At 39.7% G+C, this 20,682-nt stretch overlaps 1 protein-coding gene across 3 annotated transcripts in view; it reads right to left on the bottom strand.

The window, feature by feature from the left end:
• The window catches only part of diaph2 (diaphanous-related formin 2), a 380,814-nt gene that overhangs the window by 348,915 nt on the left and 11,217 nt on the right, over positions 1–20,682 (bottom strand). For 2 of the 3 annotated variants that reach the window (XM_053630382.1, XM_053630381.1), the window contains exons 3-4: positions 13,276–13,308; positions 11,074–11,250 (exon numbers count right to left, since the gene is read on the bottom strand). In XM_053630382.1, the coding sequence (XP_053486357.1) occupies positions 11,074–11,250; positions 13,276–13,308 (210 nt within the window). The remainder of the gene's footprint in view (positions 1–11,073; positions 11,251–13,275; positions 13,309–20,682) is intronic. The other variant, XM_053630383.1, reaches the window with a different exon arrangement.

The following is a 20,682-nucleotide window of genomic DNA, read 5'->3' as shown; positions in this document are numbered from 1 at the left end:
TTTAAACTTGACAATTAGACATTACAGTAACTATAAAATCCATAGCTGCAAGAATGGACATAGAATGGAAATAAAGTGTCAGTGCAGTAATCTCTATGATAATAACCTGAAAGGAATGGAGTTTAAGGGACAGTGTAGTACTGTAATGAGTTTGTACAATCATAGCATCTGTTTGCCATAAACAGTATGTCAATGCAGTAAATGAACACCTGTGTCATTATTGATTTAAAGCATTCGTTCAGTGGGGTGGAGGGTGTTACTTGGATCAAGGGGAAATGTATGTGGAGGCAGGCAGCACAGTGTTCAGGAGTCTGACAGCCTGGCATTAGAAGCTGTTACCCAGTCTGGCAGTCCTTGAGCGGATACTGCAGAACTTTCTTCTGGATGACAGCAGAGCAAATAGATTGTTGGGAAGGAGGGATATGCACAATGCTGGAAAAGCTGCGGATACTGCGTGAGTGAACAAATTGTCCTAAACTAACTTAGTCCTGAATAGGCCTTTCGATTTTGTTTGAATACATCTTAAATGTTATATGTTATAGCTGATAGAGCAAATTAAGCTCAGCCATTCAAGAACTGATTAGCATGTGGTGGCAATGATGTTTACAAATCTAAACATGGTTTTGATCATTATTGAGAATCAGACATTCAAGCAATTTAGAGATGTTTTTTAGTTGATTGAAACCGAGAGCTCAATCTGAATAAAAAAATCATTAACATGAACAGCATTTGGCAGACGCCCTAATCCAGAGCAACTTACATTTATATAATTTATAAAACTGAGCAGCTGAGGGTTAAGGGACTTGTTCAAGGGTCCAGCAGTGATGGGATTTGAACTCACAAAATTCAAAGCAATAAACCACTGTTTTAACCACTAAGCTACTATTTTCACCAATCAGGATGAAAACATTCTGAAATGAAATGTGTCCCAAATTGGACATAATATCTGGGTTTATCTGTAAATTTTTTACTTTTTTATTTTAATTAATTAACTTAATTTTTTACTTAAAAAAAATAATTTTAATTTTAAATTATAAATAATTTCCCATATCATTATAGTTGTAAGGGAACTGACTCTGTTTATACAGGAAGCACTGGAAATACAAAAGGTACATACCAGCATACCATGAGTCATGAACCCTAGCTTTGGGCTACTGATTGGAAGGTCGTGAGTTCAAGCCACCAAGCACAGCCAAGCTGCTCAGATGTATGAAAGAAATAAATGTAAGTAGCTCTGGATAAGGGCATCTGCCAAATGCCATAAGTGTAAATAAAATCAGTCTCATAAAAACAATTACTCTCTTACAACCCCAAGTCCAAAAAAAGTTGGGACAGTATGGAAAATGTTAATAAAAACAAAGAGGGGTGATTTGTAAATGTACTTTGACTTGTATTTAAACAAAAAACATAAAGGCCTAGTCCTTCAAGAGCAAGGATGGGTCAGGGCTCGCCAATCTGCCAACAGATGCGTCAGCGAATAATCCAACACTTTGAGAACAACGTTCCCCAAAGACAAATCAGTAGGATTTTGGCCATTTCACCTTTTACAGTGCACAATATAATTAAAAGATCCAAGGAATCTGGTGAAATCTGGGTGCGTAAAGGGCAAGACCAAAAACAACTTCTGAATGTGCATGATCTCTGATCCCTCAGACATCACGGTCTTAAAAACTGTCATGAGTCTATAACGGATATCCTGACATGGGCTCGGGAATACTTTGGTAAACCTTTTGACAATGGTCAACACCATTCGCCGCTGCATCCACAGATGTAAGTTAAAGCTTTACCATGCAAAGCTGAAGCCATACATCAACACTGTCCAGTTGCGCCGCTGACTTCTATGGGCTCAGTCTCATCTGAGATGGACAGTAGCAAAGTGGAATCGTGTTTTGTGGTCCGACAAGTTAACGTTTTTGGACAAAACAGCCGTAGTGTTCCCCGGGCCAAAAAGGAAAAGGACCATCCAAGCTGTTATCAGTGTCAGGTCCAAAAGCCAGCATCTGTCATGGTATGGGTGTGTGTCAGTGCCCATGGCATGGGTAACTTTCATATCTGTGAGGGCACAATTAACGCACAAAGATATGTACATATTTTGGAGCAACATATGCTGCCATCCAGAGCAGGACAACGCCAAACCACATTCTGCCTGTATTACAAGCGCATGGTTGCATGAGCAGAGAGTGCAGGTGCTAGTATGGTCTGCCTGCAGTCCTGACCTGTCTAGGATTGAGAATGTGTGGCGTGTTATGAAGCGCAAATAAGGCAATGAAGACCCTGTACAGTTGCTCAGCTGAAGAAATGCAGAATAGATGAATGGGGGAAAATTCCGCTTGCTAAACTTAACCAACTGGTATCTTCACTCAATGCCCAAATGCTTAATAAGTGTTATTAAAAGAAAAAGTGATGTTACACAGTGGTAAACAGCCGACTGTCCCAACTTTTTTGGAGTGTGTTGCAGTCACTGGATTTGAAATGAGTGTATATTTTCAAAAATAAATTAAATTCACAAAGTAAAACATCAAATAATGTGTCAACAATGTGTTTTCAATATAGTACAGAGTGAATAGAATTTTCAAATGACTCTTTTTGTTTGTTTTTTTGCATTATCCATGCTGTCCCAACTTTTTCAGAATTGGGGTTGTACAATATCTTTTAAGTTTAGAACCTTAATTTTAGCTGAGAACAATAATAATCAATGACTTGGTTTCTGAAGGATTAGCACTGAACAGTTTGTTTTTTTGCAATATCAAAATAATAACCACATGAACCTTAAAAGATTTGCACATGGTGGATGGCCTGCAATAGAAACTGACAAAATATTTCCAATGATAAAAGTTTCAAAGTGCTGTAACGTTAATGGGAATAATGCTCCCGAGTTTGAATCTTATTTCTCCTCAACATAAGCAGAGATCGCTGACTGAGTGTCTGTTTTAGTAAGTACAGAATTAGATCACATGTAAATATAAGAGAGACCAAAGACAGAACGAAGGAGATGTAGCATGTTTTTGTTGGTCTTCAAGTTTACAATTTGCAGGTTCATCCGTCCACGGATTCTCTCCCTGATGAAATTCAGCTTCACAACTCACGGGAGGTCCAACAGTCAACAAAGCTGAAAGTAGCTGTTTCACTTACCTTCAAAAGTGAAAGTAAACTTGCACAAGTTTACAAGCATTTCTCTCATTACAAACTCAGATAAGAGAAAAGTAGGCACCCTCTTTGCACATGTCTATTAGCTTAAGAGAGATTTTTTTTATTATTATTATTAAAAAACAGTCCATCCCGGTTGCCTGTTGGACCCAGAGAGAGCGAACAAAGTCCTTTGGATGGTCTGAGGGGGTGACATTTCTTCTGTACTTCCTGTTGCTGTAAAAATACTTTAATAAAGATGCATCCCCTATATGTGGATCCATGGTAGCTAGATAGTCAGTAATGCTGCGAGAGACTTGTAGTGCGCATGCGCAGTGCATGTGACTGAACAGCAGGCAAGGACGAAATGTGACATTTTGTTGACGGCCCGCTTTTTGTGTTTTATGTTAAAATGTCAGCGCTGGGGAGGACAGTGAGTGTCCTCAGAGCAGGAGCTCAGGTCATCAGACGCGGACCTCAGCACAGTGTTATCAGGAAGTAAGTGTTAAGGTGGAAATTTTATACGAGGCTAGGCTAACTATGCTAACAGGCTGACACAAACCAGAGCACCCTGAGTCACATTCTGTGTTATAATGCGATGTTGACCTCAAAGTTTGCCTTGATTGTTCTAGGTTTTCACTTTTACATTGCACACATTTTATAACATTTTATTTTTTAAATTCAAGAGTGTCTTTAACAGTTATTTATTTAAACTTCATATAAGATATAAGAGAAGATTTCTATTTAAATTCTATTCTGTTTTTGACTGTTAAAACTAAAATTATTTGTTGTTTGCCTTAATAAAGTCAGTAAATTAAAAATACAGTGGTTACAGTCAAACCTTTTTTCCTACTGGTCTTCATTTAAAAGGTTATTAAAATGTATCACCAATTCTCGATACCGAATAATATGAAACATTATATCGGGATAAACATTATATCGGGATAAACATTATATTGTGACAATATATCGTGAGGCCTGAAGGTTCACATGCTGTCCAATTCATGCCAAAGATATTCAGTGGAGTGCAGGCCACTTGAGTTCTTCCACTCCAACCTTGACAAACCTTGTCTTTGAGGACATTGCTTTGTGTACAGAGGCACTGTCATGCTTGAACATGTTTGGACTAGGCACCTTAGTTCCAGTGAAGGGAAACTATAATGGTACAGCATACAAACAATTGTGTGCTTCCAATTGTGTGCAGCTGCAAGATGCAGACACATCTCATTAATGCTCAGCATTTTCGGTAGATGTATTATGAGGTTGCAGAAATAGTTAAAGAAGAGACTTAAAAGGGGAACTTTGATAAAGCCTTTATTTCATGTGCAGTTATTCCTAAACTGTGTCCTTTGAAATTGGTAACACTAGAAGTTGAGTAAAAGTAGCATATTTGTATTTAACAAATGGAAATGTGTGCATTTTGTGTTATTTTAATCAAACACAACATTAGGCCTGAATGTCAAGCAAATATGAATTAATTAATGAAATGCTGATTAACCCTACTGTGGTCACAAACCCTTCTCCTTGCTGTACATTTAATATTGGCTATTAATATTAATAAGGGCTAACAGAGTCTATTCTGTATAACCTATTTAAGGATTAACACATGATGGACAGTGAGGTTATATAAAAGTAATGTAAACCAGGGTGATGGCACAATGCAAAGTGCATTGAGTACGTATAATACACTGTCAGGAGTGTGTTACTCAATGCAAACCATAGTGATTTGCTAACGATTACAATGTTTACTTTAATGTTTTGCATTAACAGTTTATAGTTATATTTAATGTTATGAAAGTTAGTTACTTCCTGTTATCACTCACATAATAGCCACGATAAACAGTCCGTCACCAGTACCACTCTCTCCTTCTCAAAAAATGCAGCTTGTCATTTTACAGAGAAAGTGTAAACTCTTGGTTCTGAAGATTTCCCCAGGCTGGGAAACTTTACAAAGCACCCTGAGTGTTAAAAGTGATTTAGAATTTAGAAGACTCCTTCCCACGTGTTTGGGAAAAAATAAGTACACCCTCTAATTCAATTACAGGTAGAACTACCTTTTAGCAACAATAATGTGAAGGAAACGTTTTCTGTAGGAGTTCTATTTCATTTCTACTGACCGCCAGAGGTGGTGCTTTCAGCACTTGGATGTCCATCACATGTTCGTGCAGGTCAAGTGTTCATATCAACAAAGTCACCTTTTTTGTGATTATTTAACTTCAGATAGTACGCTATCCTGCAAGAGGTAAGTGACTCCACTATCAATGCCGTTTAGGAGTGGGCACGCTCTAATTCGGCAAGCGGCAGTTTACGGTTCGTGATCAGTTTGGTGTTACTCACCTTAACGCTAATATAACGCTAAACACTTGCGGTCGGGGTGGAATCCCCTCCCGTAGTTTTCTGTTTATACGTATCGTGGAGTTATTCCCCACGATTTTTGGTTGTTTCATTTTTTGAAAGCACGCTGTTGGTAAGCAACGCACCCCGATTGGGCTTCAATGAATTGTTTTTCATCCCCGTGATTTAGTTCGTGAATTTATTTAATTATTGGCTACAGTGTGAGCATGTTCGCTCTTAACTGCACCATATCACATCACAGTGCATAGTGATCATAGAGGGATCATTCCCCAATATTGTTTAATTCTCATAAGTGACTCGTTGTCAGTAGGACAGGCTACACAACGCACCCTGAAGGGGGTGATCAAAACGGGTGATTGTTTTTCATCCCCGTGATTTAGTTTGTGGATTTCTTTAATTATTTGCAGAGATAAGGCAAAGTGCATATATTTCTCTCTTCGTGTTCAATTACCACCTGGCAAAATGGTCAGACGCAGAAAACCAGGTGGATAGTAATTACTGCTGGTACCCATGTTTATAACATGCATTGATTGACTGGCCCCTCTGGAACTAGAGTATGGCCATGAGAGATGTCCCTCGTGCTTGGGGGTTGACCAGTGAAGAGAGGGATTGATGGAGATGGCATGCCTGAACTGCAGCTCCATGAGCTTAGCAGCACAGGCAGCCAGGCTGGCCCAGCTAGAGGGCAAGTTGGGCACTGAACCACATCCTAAACAGTCCATGTCTCCCAGCTCTCATAAGCGCCATAAGACCAAATCGCGGGGGGACCCTGGTAAGGGGAAACGCAGAAAGGTAGATCCCCTAGCCCAGAAGGTAGACAAATTGGCTTCTGAGTTTGCAGAGATTAATTCTCTCCTCCTTAATCTGCAACCACCCAGTGCACAGCCTGCTAGTGGTCCTCCTGCAGCTGCACCGCAGTCTCCTCCCAGGGTGCTGCCTCCAATACTGTCACCAGCCTTTGAGACCCAGGAGGAGGATGCACTCTCCTCTAGGGCCTCAGAGAGCCTAGTTATTATGGGAGGTTATGACAAGGAGGGGGCAGATGAGAGCCCCCATTCATCTCATCCCAATTCGCAGGGGACGAGTCACAGTACACTGAAGGGCTCGGAGACCAGTCAGGCCTGTGGTAAAAAAAAATGGCCTTGGCATGTCTAGGGTTGGATGCAGCACCTGTCCTGGTGACTCCTCAGAGCGCCTTTTTCAGGAAGACCTCTCAGTCCACAGCTCTCTGTGCCCCACCCTCAGCTCCAGATATCGAGGAGCTGCAGAGGTGCTGGGCAGACCCCAGACGTTTCTCTCATCTACCGATAGACTGTAGAGCACTAGCTAATATGCAGGATGCATCCGACCATGGCCTTGACCGCATGCCCAATATAGAGCCGGCTGTTGGCACCCTTATGCAACGACCTGATGAAGCACTTCGGCCAAATGCACGCTGCCCCCAGCCACAGTGTCGGTTGACAGAGGACTTGATTGTGAGAAGCTATGACACAGCAGCACGTATGGGACGTATTGGGAATTCCATGTCACACCTTATGCTGGCCCTGTCCCAGACACTGCAGGCTTCGGAGGTTGACCCTTCTGCCCAGAGCCTGAGTAAAGCCTCTTTGTAGGCATCCGCCTATATGACCAGGGAGTTGGGGAGGCTAATGTCTTCTTTAACCCTCGCCTGACACCAAATATGGCTGGCCCTATGGCTGGACCACTTTTGGAACCCTACAGGAGAGCCCTCCGGTCTATCCCTGTTATTCCTGGGGAACTATTCGGCCCGGCTGCACAGCAAGCCCTGGAGCGCAGCCTACAGCTTACATAGGCCAGACAACAGTTTGCTAGTCTGCGTCGTGAACACCCCGCTAGACAGAGATCCTCCAAGGCAACAAATTCGGCCCAGTACATACCACAGCCGATTACCCAGCCAAGAGCACAACGCCCAGAAAGGTTTCGTCAGTGCCTCGCTTGGCACAGAGAGGCCAGATTTTGGGCCGTCGCACCTCAAGAAATTAAAAGGGGCGAAGGGGTAGACAATGACTGTACCACTCCCGCAGTCAGGTGCTTCACCAGCCAGTAGCTCAGATGCTGGGAAGCGGTTACATCAGACCCCTGGGTTGTATCAACCCTGTCACAGGGCTACAACATTCAATTCAGACGTCGACCGCCGAGGTTCCATGGAGTCAAAATGACCAGAGTCAAGGACCAAAACAAGGCTTTGGCCCTACGCCAGGAGGTCTGGTCTCTCCTGAAGAAGGGTGCCATCGAGCAATTAGACAGAGCTTTACAGAACAGTGCATTCTATTCCACTTATTTTATTATCGCAAAGAAAGACGGAGGCCAGGGGGATTCGAATTTTCCCATACCTGGACAACTGGTTGATCTGTTCCCAGTCAAGGGTGTCACTGTCCCATACTGATAATCCTCAGCTTTCTCCAGTCCCGTCTTGATGGAGGTCTTGCAGCCTCAACCATCAAGGTATACATAGCTGCCATCTCAGCCATGCATAAGAGAGAAGATGGCATGACGATTGGGTCCCACACCCTTGTGACCCGCTTCCTTAAATGTGCTCAATGACTGAAACCTCCTCGACGAAACCCAGTATCCTCTTGGGACTTGCCTCTCGTGTTAGAGGCACTGTGTCAGCCTCCATTTGAACCTCTAGAGAGGTCAGACTTGAGGTGGCTGTCTATGAAAACAGCTTTCCTCTTAGCCACGGCATCGGCTAGACGAGTAGGTGAGTTGCACACCTTATCAGTAAGGCGAGAGTGCCTACACTGGAGTTCGGGGAACACAGGGGTAACTTAATTTCTTAACCTTTAATTTCTCCCAAAAACCTTTTCTTCGTCTTATACAAACCAGCCCCTCAGTCTGTCAGCTTTTGAGCCCCCAACTCAAGAGGATGAGCAGGGGTCGAGTGCGAGTCTGTTGTGCCCAGTGCGAGCACTAAAGTGTTATATGCAAAGGACTGCTGAATTCCAGCAGTCAGATTCACTGTTTGTCTGCCATACAGGGCATAGGTGAGGTCACGCTTTGTCCAAGCAGCGTCTGTCAAAATGGATTGTAAAGGCTATCGTTTATGCCTATAAGGGCAGGGGTCTCCGGATGCCTCCTCAGGTTCGAAGTCACTCAACCAGGAGTGTGTCTACTTCATGTGCAGCCCTACGAGGGGTCCCTCTTTCAGATATTTGTATAGTTGCGTCATGGGCATCAACCTGCAAATTTGCAAGATTTTATAGGGTGTATGTGATCTCGCACAACCCAGTGGCTACAGCTATTTTTTTCCCATTGTTAAGGGGCACGTAAAACTTCCTCGTCATCTTCTTGGTATTAGTTATCAAGGTGCTGAAAGCACTGCCTCTGGCGATCAGTAGAAATAAATTAGAATAATGGTTACGTATGTAACCGCGGTTCTATGAATTTCAGATGACCGCCAGAGCTTGGCAGTCACTCGGAAGACTCGCGAGAAGATTGCCAAGAGATTGTTGCTGGGGTGAACATGCCTTTAGTACCGGCGCAAAAGGCACGTGTCACCCAGGTCACAGGGTGATATAAACACTCGAACTGCACATACACGTGATGGACATTCAGGTGTTGAAAGCACCGCCTCTGGTGGTCATCCGAAATTCATAGAACCGTGGTTACATACATAACCATCGTTTCTCAGTCTCTCACATCATTATGTCTATCACTTCTTTATATCATTGCTTCAGTTTATTGATATTTGAGGGAATTCGTTTATTCACAGCTTTCTTAAGATCCTGCCACAGCATCTCAATTGGGTTAAGATCTGGACTTAGATCTGGGGTTAAAGTTGGCCATTCCAACACCTTTTCTTCTTATTAAGCCATTAAGACATCCATTTGCTGGTGTGCTGGGGATCATTGTCCAGTTTCAGGACCTAATTTTGGCTCAGCTTAAGTGTAAGACAGCTTAAGACAGATGGCCTCAAATTTTTCTCAAGAATATTCAGTGTTTCCCATTAATTACCTAGACTGTAGCAGCCCACCACAGTCTAATGTGTCCTGCCAGCATTTCAAAATGAACCAAAAATTTTTTTACACTCATTATAATAACATAAAAGATCTCTGTTTTGCACTGTTGCTTCGGCAAAGCAATTGCTTCGCTCACTCCAAGTCAGTCAGACCCTCCCCCAGTCAGTCAGACCGCTCCCCTTGAAAAACTATGTATAACAATGTTATATCTAGCTAGCTAATGTTAGCTAATTATCAAACATAACGTAACTATTTCAGCATCTGAGAAGCAAGCTGGCATGTAAGGTTAGACTATCTGTAATGTTAACTTGCATGATAAACTGCATACTCTTCTTAACTAAAAGAAGAGTACAAACAGTGTGCTCGAAATGCACCTTTTATTTTCATTCATTTGGCTAATTGTAGTTACCTTCATCATCAGGTCAAATCAGACCTTTGTAACAGGCTGCAAGGAGAGCACCTGGCTGCCTGTCTGAGGGTCTCCATCAATGGGCCAAGCCCAGAGGAAGTCAACTACAAAAGTGCATTACAATGTAGAAGGAAAATTAAATGTCCAAATTCAAAGTGAAGTTTGCCACCAGGGATGTAGGAAAAGTTGATAAATACCATGTGCTCTTCATCCAGTATATGATTTTATTTTCTCAAAAATAAACAAGTTCAACACAGGTAACCACTTTTGCTTCATTTCTTGATGGCTCACATGTATGTTCTAGCCAATCTGGTGCAGAAGACCACTTGCCAGCATATTGGAGGCAGGAAAGCCCCTCCCTTCTTCCTCTCTCTCTCTCATCTCTCCCCCTCCTCCATCCCTGCACCATGGAAATGGGGGCCAATTCCTCTGAAACCAGCTGCCCGAACCCATGCTTTCCCTCCCCCTCCCTCTGTGTACGTCTATTCTCTCCCCTAGGTGGGTGAATCCAGGGCCACACCAGGGTGCCTTGAAAGAGAGAGCAACCAGTACCGAGCTGTCTGTGTGTGTGCATGTGTGTGTGAGAGAATGAAAGCACTAAAAGTGAAAGTTAAAAAAATAGAGCGCATTTTGAGTTGTCCCAAGCCTGCCTCCAGCTTCCTCATTCCCTTCCCAAACCTGGAAAGCGTTACAGTCGTGAAGTAAGAGCAGTTGGAACCAGAATGCTATAAGCAGTTAATCGGTTCACACTTGACTTTCAGAAAAAGAGGGAGAGAGAGGGGAGGGAGAGAAGCACCTCAGACTAACAGAACAGACGCCATAACACCACTGAGAACTGAAGTGTTTCTTCGCCGCCATGAATGAATGACTGCAGCCAGGTACAATGCTTCCAGCTAGATCAGTAAAACATAGGCCCACACTTAGCTTTGTATATGTATCATTAGTTGTTAAAAGAGAGAAAAGAAAAAAAGGAATGGACGATGGAATTATTATAGCGAAGCACTGCTACCGCTAACAGTGAGAGTACTTGAAACAATAACAGTGAGTGCTGGTGAAGACAACAGAGGTAAAAGCACTTGAGCAAAAGAGGTTGAGCACTACTTTTTACCTTATTTAGATGACTGTACTTCGTACTGTGTTGAGATATAAACACAGACTGTACAACAAGAGTATAATATAGCCTTGAAAACGGTAACTTACCATCATCTTTTCAAACAAGTCAACAATCTCTTTTTCAGAGAGGTTCAATGAACGCTCATCAAAAAGTGGCTGCGGTACAGGTAGCTCAGAAGGCGTGGAGACGGGGTCTGTTGGGTGCTGGATAACGGGCTTCTCCTTCTTTGTGCCCTGCTTTCGAAAGCTTGTAATCCTGTCACGCTGTAGGGAAGAGTTATATCAAAATTTAACAAACAGAAATTGTGCATCATTTTGATTTCTTTTTCATGTCATGTTTCTCTGAAAGACAATGGTAATATACCAAGTACAATGCAGTCATTATTGGAAACTATATGTTATACTAAAAAGAGCACACACCTACCAATTTATTAGGAAGACCTGTAGACCTGCTAAGTTATCCAATTAGCCAATGTGGCAGCAGCACAATACAGATACAGGACATGGGTTTCAGTTAACGTTCAAACATCATAAATCAGAAGAGGCAAAAATTGTGATCTAAGTGACTTTGACTATGGCATGGTTTTAGTGCTAGACAGGGTTGGTTTGAGTATTTCAGAAACATCCTTGGCTCAGGTATGTGATTTTCTGGATCCAACAGTCTCTAGAGTTTACAGAACATTGCATGAAAAACAAAAAAAAACATCCAGTGAGTTCTGTAGGTAGTTTTGTGGGCAGAAACACTGTTGATGAGAGAGGTCAGAAGAGAGTGTGCAGACTGTTTTAAGCCAGCCCGTCTGGCACAAACCACCATGGCACGGTCACTGAGATCCCATTTTTCCCAACTCTGAAGTCCAATGTGAATATTAACTGAAGTTCTTGACCATGCTGTTATGGACTTTTATGCATGATTTATTGCATTGCTGCTACAAGATTGGCTGATTGGATAATAGCATGAATGAGCAGATAAAAAGCTGTTGCTAATAAAATGTCTCATGAGTGGATTATTTTCAATACAATGTCTACTTAAACTATATTACTTAAATTGAGGCTTTGTTTTAAACAACTACAATTCATGTCAAACTACAGAGAGACATTGTTAGTATGGGGGAGGGATTTTAAAGATGTAAAAATTCTCAACATTTCCTTACAGTAAGGTCCATAAGTATTTGGACATTGACAAAGTTGTTATTTAGTGCTCTAATTCCTACATACTCACCCGATTTTGATCATTTCAACTCAAATCTACTGTAAAAATAAAATAAAAATAAAAAAAACCCTGACTGTACCTGCATCCTTACCATTGTACAGGACAATAGCATGTTCATCATATTTGGCTCAAGTATAACAAAACACTGAATTTGGCATAGGAGCAGTAACAATACACAGCAAACATGTCAACACTACATGGAAGAGCAAGGCATAACTATTAGAACTAGAAAGTAGGAAGTAGGAAGAAAGTCTAAGCATTAAGATGTGTCTGCCAGTGTTTTAGTCCTGGAAAAATAGACCATGCAGTTAGTTTGTCATGTGCAACTTTGTTTTGAAGATGAGCATGGTTGTATGGTTAAAATAATAATTAAATAAATGGGTAAATAAAAAACAAACAAACAAACAAACAAACAAACAAACAATCAAAACCATCACAGCACACACTGATGCAAAAATGAAACTGAAATTGGGAGATCAAAGTCTGTGTCTGTCTGTATACAGTGGTGCTGGAAAGTGTGGAGAAACCTTCAGAATTTTGTTTTATATATTTGCCTAAACATGATCTAAAACATCATCAGATTTTCAGTCCTAAAAGTACACCAAGAGAAACCAATTAAACAAATGCGACAAAAGTGTTATACTTGGTCATTTATTTATTAAGGAAAATGATCCAATATTACATATCTGTGAGTGGCAAAAGTACGGAGCCCTCCACTAATATTGGCACCCTTGGTAAATATGAGCAAAGAATATCATCTCATATTTATCTGTATGGCAAAAACAAAAGAATTGGCTTCAGAGGGTGCAGTACACACACACACACACACACACACACACGACGATAAAGATTGCTTAAACAAAAAGATTATCATGATATTATTAGATTACAACATCATATTACCCAGCATTAACCTGGATCAAGTGACAAGTGCTAATCAAATAATAAAACTGTTTATCTATATGTGCTTTGATCTCTCCAATTTCTCAGGTTCATAACTGCATGTGCAAGTATATGAAGATGGAAAAACAAATAAAATGTAAATGAACAAAATAACATAAAATCAAAGAACACCTTACCATGTCATCAGCCAATGTTTTAATTTGTATATTCTGTTGAAGGGAAGGGACAACACAGAAATGAGACCAAAGTAATCACTCATTTTAATGTGCCCAAAGGAAGTGGCTCCTTTTGACAGACACATATATAATTTCTTTACAGCTTTCCTTAAACAAATATTTTCCAAAAATTTTATGAGATATTTGGACTTTTTGCAGTATAATACAGATTAACATTTGAATGCATGTGTCACATGGTTTGGGAGAAAATTCATATAACCTGTGTTAATCACTGATCAAGCTCCGTAAAGTTGGCACCCCATGAAATTAAATAATCCTCAAAACTATGCCATTCGTTTGTGCTGATTTGTGCAGCAAATATGAACATTTGTGCCGTATTTTTTTTTTTTTTTTTTAAACAGCGCATCAGTCACTTATGCATTAAAAACTGCCGTTATCTCACGTCACTTTATCTCATGCACTCTCTCTCACACACACACACACACACACACACACACACACACACAGAGACAGACAATTGCGCATACCCAGGTCGTTACCATGGAGATATAAACAAACCAAGTAGCGAGTGACTGATCTAGATTGTCACATTAGTAATCAGAGTTGGGGGTAATGCGTTACTGTATTCTAATGACTTTTTCTGATAACGCAGTAATGAAACGCATTACATTTTAAATTTACGTAATTTCATTACAGTTACTGATGTTAATAAAATTATGTTACTTGCCGTACAAATTTATTGTTAAGAAAACAATATTAAGTAAAATTCTTTAGCCCCGGATAATTCTCCACATTTGTCACTACGTAACTGAACAACAGTAAAAGAAGACCACCTGTAATTTTATATCTTCAGTCAACGGAGGCGAGACCAATCAGACAGTGTTTACAGGAAAATACATGGAAAACTGAGTTCCAGTTTACATGAACATGATATGAGCAGAGCAGAAGGAAGGATAAATGTACTTTGCATGGCTCTGAGCAGCTAAACCCATACAATGATAGCTTAGCTGTGCCTCCCCTTAGCTAGCGATACCAAACTAGCCTAGTTAGAAAAATTTTAATTTTATCGGTCTGGTAATCCTACAAACAGTTACAACACTGGAGGCAAATTTTATGATAAATCTGACTTTTTCTGATCATGTCCCACATTGACACGTGCGGAAATTACTGAAAGCGCTGAGTTTCACTTTGTAGTGTATTTTTGTAGGTTTGATAGGTTTTGAAAGTAACGTGAAAGTAAAGTAATTAGTAATCTGATTACTTTTTACATACATAATCAGATTACAATTTTAAAGTAGTAATTAGTATTCTGTAGTGGATTAAATTTTTTGAGTAATTTATCAAACACTGTTAGTAATACTAAGATAATTGCTGGAAGGTTTGAAAAGGAGAGGATGGACGGTAAAAAAAAAAAAGTAAAAAGAGGCTGCCCAAGACCAGCCCTTTTAAACAAACAAACAAACAAACAAACAAACAAATAAATAAATAAATAAATAGATGACTCACATGACATGACTGCGCTCTGATTTTTGACACAGATTTGTCACCATAAGCATGCCCCCGGACCCCCTAGAGGGTCGGAGGTCCAACCACCACAGTCTCTTAAAATCGTGTGGCAAACACTGATTGTTTTTTAAAATTGGATCTGGGTTACCCCCAGGGATCCATGACGCATACATAGGGGGCCAAAGATTTTGTTGTTGTTGTTACAGTATAGAAATCACAACCTATCCTTGCCAATGTGAACTATATATATATTTCACTTATTGGTCATTTGAATTATATGGTTTTATTTCCAAACCTTAATGACTATAAATAATGTCACTTGTACCTAATGTGTTGTATCAGTGGAAATTTCAGGAATAAAAAGCTTAGTGGCTACAACAAATAATCAGAATATTTTGGCACACATTTAAATAAGGAGCTTAAAATGTAAATGTTAACAATTTACCTTTAACAATGTATTTTTAGTTAAAGGCAGCAGAAAGGATTTGAAAACCTTTGTAGTAAATAACCCTTTTGGTAGCTCCAGTTAAAAGAAAAATAATTGGATTGTACCACACATAGCCCTTAAAAACTGGCCGAATACAGTATCTCGATTTTCATCTCAACACACCAATAAACCACATCTTCACTGACTCACTCTCATGCTTTCATACAGCTCTTCCTAAGCTATGGTTTCTTTCTAGCCACCTTCCCATGCATACCCCCATGGAGAGCTCTTGAAATGGTTGTCTGGTCCACCTTCACTCCACTCTCAGCCACTGTACTCTTTCAGCCACACTGTGGCTTCCCTCATCAGTCTCTGTCTTGTTTTTGCACTAAGTATTGGTGGATGGCCTTGTCTAGGTAGTGCTTGGGTGTGATGCAGCATTCACTTTCTTACTACTGATATAACATTGCATACTGGGATGTCCAACCTTAGCTTGCTGCGATAACCGGTTTTCGGGCCGCACACTGATTACATCACTTGCCCACCGCAGCACTGCCCCCACTGTCTACGTTTACTATACTGTTCTATGTTTAATATAAGCGAGTTTGTCATTGTACTGTTTTGTAATTGTTGTGTTTTTCCATTAAGAATAATAATGAACCCACCATTCTAGCAATTTCCACCCCCAAATTGCCGCCAATTCAAAAGCGAAAGTGAAATGTGCACAGCCACAGGAATTCATACGCGAGTGACCTGTTTTAATATTTTACATTTGAAGTGAAACCTGGGGGGTTGAGTACTTATACAAGAAGAATCTTTCAGTTTTTGATTTTCTTTGAAATACTTGCTGACCAAGAATTCATTTTGACTTTAACTATGAATAAAAATACTGACAGGTAGAATATATGTATTTATCATTTGTTATTCAGACAAATCTGATCAACTCCAGAAGGGTTGAATTCTTTTGCAAGCCACTGTATATGCAACTTGGTATGTCGTAACAAGGTTTGACTTTTTTTAGAATTCACTTAAAACCCCCGTTTTCAATGGTTTTGATGGGTACTTTATCCTTTGCAAAGTAAAATGTCCTGGCATCAGTGATGTCTTTTCAGCACTTACCTGCTTTTGCATTTTTCAGCTAATCTGTAAACTCATTTGTTTATTTCATGTGAGCTTCCTGTGCTATCTATCTTTAACCAAGTCATCTGTGCTATTGTGTTGCCAAGGGAAATGAGGAAGGAAATTAAGCTAAGGTTCTGCCTACTTCTGGCTATTACTGTTTATAATATGAAAGGGAAAACACGAGCTGAACTAGTGAATAAAGCAAAGATTGGTTCATAAAACAACATGGGATGCCATGTCTGAGCGTTTTCAATGCAACTGACAAAATGTGTTTAATATCACAATACACACAATCTCTCTGTGAAAACAGATTGTGGAGATATTTTAATTGTTCATTATCTAAGATTGTTATATTGGCCACCCCTAGATAGAAGGCAAATGTCTGAAGGATAAGGACTGCAAGTCTAACCTAACAAGCTACACACAAGGCCAATTCCAGTTTCTAAATAATTATTTTAGAGCATACACTGGGCAAAATAAATGTTGTACATCCCTTCTATGGTTCTAATTTAGATACAGGCCTTTACTCTAGGGTCAAGGCTTGCTTGATTATGTTTCATCTCTAGCTGATTATCACAGAACAAAATATTTTGATGCAAGTACAAATTCTGTTGAAGTATGTGTATATGTCTAATTCTGTTGAAGTATGTGGTATACAGCATTTTTCTTGTGGTTTACAGGCTGCTCTTGTGCAGTTCATGGGGTTAGCAGATTCCAACTCCAAAGGGTATAGACACTCCCCAATGCCCCTTCACTCTGCCCCCATTTGAGTCTATTCAGTAGGGATGGGCGATATCTTATCGTTTGCGATATACCGGTAGAAATTCTGCCCAAAATTAAGAATGTATTCCCATGATAATAATGATAAAGCTTAGTTGATGATGTATTTCTGTGTGCAACCATGTGTGACCAATTCACAGCTCATGTGCAGAGCAAAAACAAGTATGGTGGAAGCAGAGGAGGAGTTTATCGCTAAATGAAGATTTACCTCGTAATTTAATTTTAAAAGTACAAAACAATAAAAAAATCTATCTATCTATCTATCTATCTATCTATCTATCTATCAAATAAAGATTATAGATTAGGTTATATAGAAATCATTATATCTGGTCTCCTCCAATATGGGGGGGGGGGGGTGCTTTAGTTACAAAAGGTTGAGACCTCTGTTTTAGTTCAATGTTTGTGTTTCTAAGGCTCTTAAGACTGCATGCAGCAGTCACTTGTAGACAAAAACAGTGGTGAATGGTACTATATTTATATTGTCACTGATATCGTTATCGCAATAAATACCAGAAAATATCGTGATATAGTTTTAAGTCCATATCGCCCATGCCTACTATTCAGAAAGAAAAATATGGCTGAAATTGAAAAACACATTGTGCTTACAAAAAATAATAAACTACTGAAAGAAATGCAGTAAAACCTAAATAAAGTAAAGTATGGCATCGGTTTTCCAAGATATTCCAAGAACAATATTTTCACTGGTGCGGGGGAGGAAGCTGCACGTGGAATCAGCTTTGTTGCTCTTAGACAGGTATGTAAATTCAATCCGCAGAAAGCTTTGAATTGTTTAAATGGCCGACGTTGCATAGCTAATCAAGTAAATAAATTTTTATCACAGAGAGCAAAAGGTAAGGCAATGCTCTGGATGAACCACCTTCATACAAATGTTATGTTAGCTAAATCCCATGCAGCTCATTACAAAGAAAAACAGGACAGCAAAGTCACTCTTGACTAGGGCTGCAACTAACGATTATTTTCATAATCGATTAATCGGCCTATAAATATTATATTTAAATTAAATAAGTTTATAAGTGGTGTATATATATATGCTTTCTTGAGCAGGGGGACCTTGCGGGCGCTGCAGGATTTCAGTCCTTCACGGCGTAGTGTGTTACCAATTGTTTTCTTGGTAACTATGGTCCGAGCTGCCTTGAGATCATTGACAAGATCCTCCCGTGTAGTTCTGGGCTGATTCCTCACTGTTCTCATGATCATTGCAACTCCACGAGGTGAGATCTTGCATGGAGCCCCAGGCCGAGGGAGATTGACAGTTCTTTTGTGTTTCTTCCATTTGCGAATAATCGCACCAACTGTTGTCACCTTCTCACCAAGCTGCTTGGCAATGGTCTTGTAGCCCATTCCAGACTTGTGTAGGTCTACAATCTTGTCCCTGACATCCTTGGAGAGCTGTTTGGTCTTGGCCATGGTGGAGAGTTTGGAATCTGATTGATTGATTGCTTCTGTGGACAGGTGTCTTTTATACAGGTAACAAGCTGAGATTAGGAGCACTCCCTTTAAGAGTGTGCTCCTAATCTCAGCTCGTTACCTGTATAAAAGACACCTGGGAGCCAGAAATCTTTCTGATTGAGAGGGGGTCAAATACTTATTTCCCTCATTAAAATGCAAATCAATTTATAACATTTTTGACATGCATTTTTCTGGATTTTCTTGTTGTTATTCTGTCTCTCACTGTTCAAATAAACCTACCATTAAAATTATAGAATGATCATTTCTTTGTCAGTGGGCAAACGTACAAAATCAGCAGGGGATCAAATACTTCTTTCCCTCACTGTAAGTATTTATGCATTATTTTTTTATGGATGCACAAAAAAGCACTGATAATTAAAGGAGACCTATTATGCACAATTCACTTCTACATGCTGTTTTTTTACTTTTACATAAATCTGCATCGGAGGATGTGTACACAACCACCCTACAATGGTAAAAATCCACCTACTACTTCTTTTAATATTCCCAATAAATCATAAACAGTGTCTCAAAATGAGTCGTTCACGTTTTCTATCCAATGTGACGTCACGTTAGAACAGGCCCCGCCCAGGGACTCTGACCCTGAGTGAGCTGCACACAGTCCACCATGTTCTCCCCGCTGGAGCAGTTAAAATGATGAGAAGAATGTCTCAGCTTTGTAAGCACTGGAAGTTGTTGGCTGTAATAATGAACGGAATTCTTCATGTACTCCTGGCATCAGAGCCACTTAAGATACAGTGGAGTAGTTTTATTTTTGAAGGAAATGTGCCCCAAAAAATACCTAAATTCGTATATGTTTGTGCGAATCGTTTTACACCAGACTGCTTTGTGAATGAGGGTCAATATAAAGCAGGATTTGCTAAAAATTTGATTCTCAAGCATGGATCAGTACTAACCGTTCGTGATCCAGAAAACACAAGTATCGCACTTTATATATTGTGAATGTTTGCAAATCGCCTTTTCAAATAAACTTGTTTGCAGATTCGACGGCTAATGCGGCTAAAGCTATCACTGTCTCCGATTGTATTCATGACCAGAGATATGTTGTCATTTTTATTTTTAACCCGAAAACCCTTACTGTATAATTCATAACCGCACAATATTATAACATTATCTGGGCTGAAACAAAAAATTCAGGATGTACTTGGCCAAAAACCGAAAAAAAATATAGATATTTTTAAACCCATTTAAAAAAATTTTTTTTAAATAATTGCGTTAATGTTAGACTTTTTAATTCATTTCATGAATTTAATGAATCTGAATTGAAAAACTACAAACCAATAAAATGATCACATTTCTATTGAAATTAACACACCAAAACAAGAACAATAATATTCTTCATTCAGTTCTGTAACAATCAAATGTAACAGATTTTTTTTTTTTTATCCAATTATCCAAATAATGTAATGTTAACTATTATGATATGCAAAACAGCAGTCAAGTAATGAGCAGCATTTGGTCAATGTTTGAAAACTGACTGTTTTGAAAAGTATTGGCAGTACTTAAATTATTTTTATAAAAGACTTGTTGTTCTTGTTTTTATGTTAACATTGGTACTAAATCTGATTCCTTGCATGTGCCATGTTTGGATTTTATGCAACAGACACTTACGAAATGGACACTCATTACTGGATCTACAACTAGTAATCCATATTACTAGTAAAGCACTGGCTATGTTTAATTAATTAACTATTATTGAATTCCCTATGTAGTTAGCTGCTCGATTTTTTTTTTTTTAACTATATGCCTCTTCAACAGTTTCTGTCTTAATCTTGCCTAAAAAGGACAAAAACGGTCCAGCATCTGGGCTGTCTCTGTATTATTGCTGACTTCCTCCCTTGTGCATAAAATTGTTTCACAACAGCCAGAGCTCAAATATGTGCAGCAAATTTCAGCAACAGGGAATATTCCTGGCCTGGAAACAGAACGCCTACCTCATTAGCTCATTATGGAGGAAATGAGAAAGAATGCCTGAATGACATCAGCACTCTCAATAAGGTAGCACAAGAGAGGAAGTTGAAAACACTTGTTTAGACTTTAAGGTTTAACTGAAGTCAGGGGGTTCTACATAAAAAATAATA

This window comes from Ictalurus furcatus, chromosome 8 (genome assembly GCF_023375685.1).
Source record: "Ictalurus furcatus strain D&B chromosome 8, Billie_1.0, whole genome shotgun sequence".
Taxonomy (NCBI): domain Eukaryota; kingdom Metazoa; phylum Chordata; class Actinopteri; order Siluriformes; family Ictaluridae; genus Ictalurus; species Ictalurus furcatus.
The sequence above is the reverse complement of the archived record's forward strand: the minus strand, read 5'-3'. Positions and strand labels throughout refer to the sequence as shown.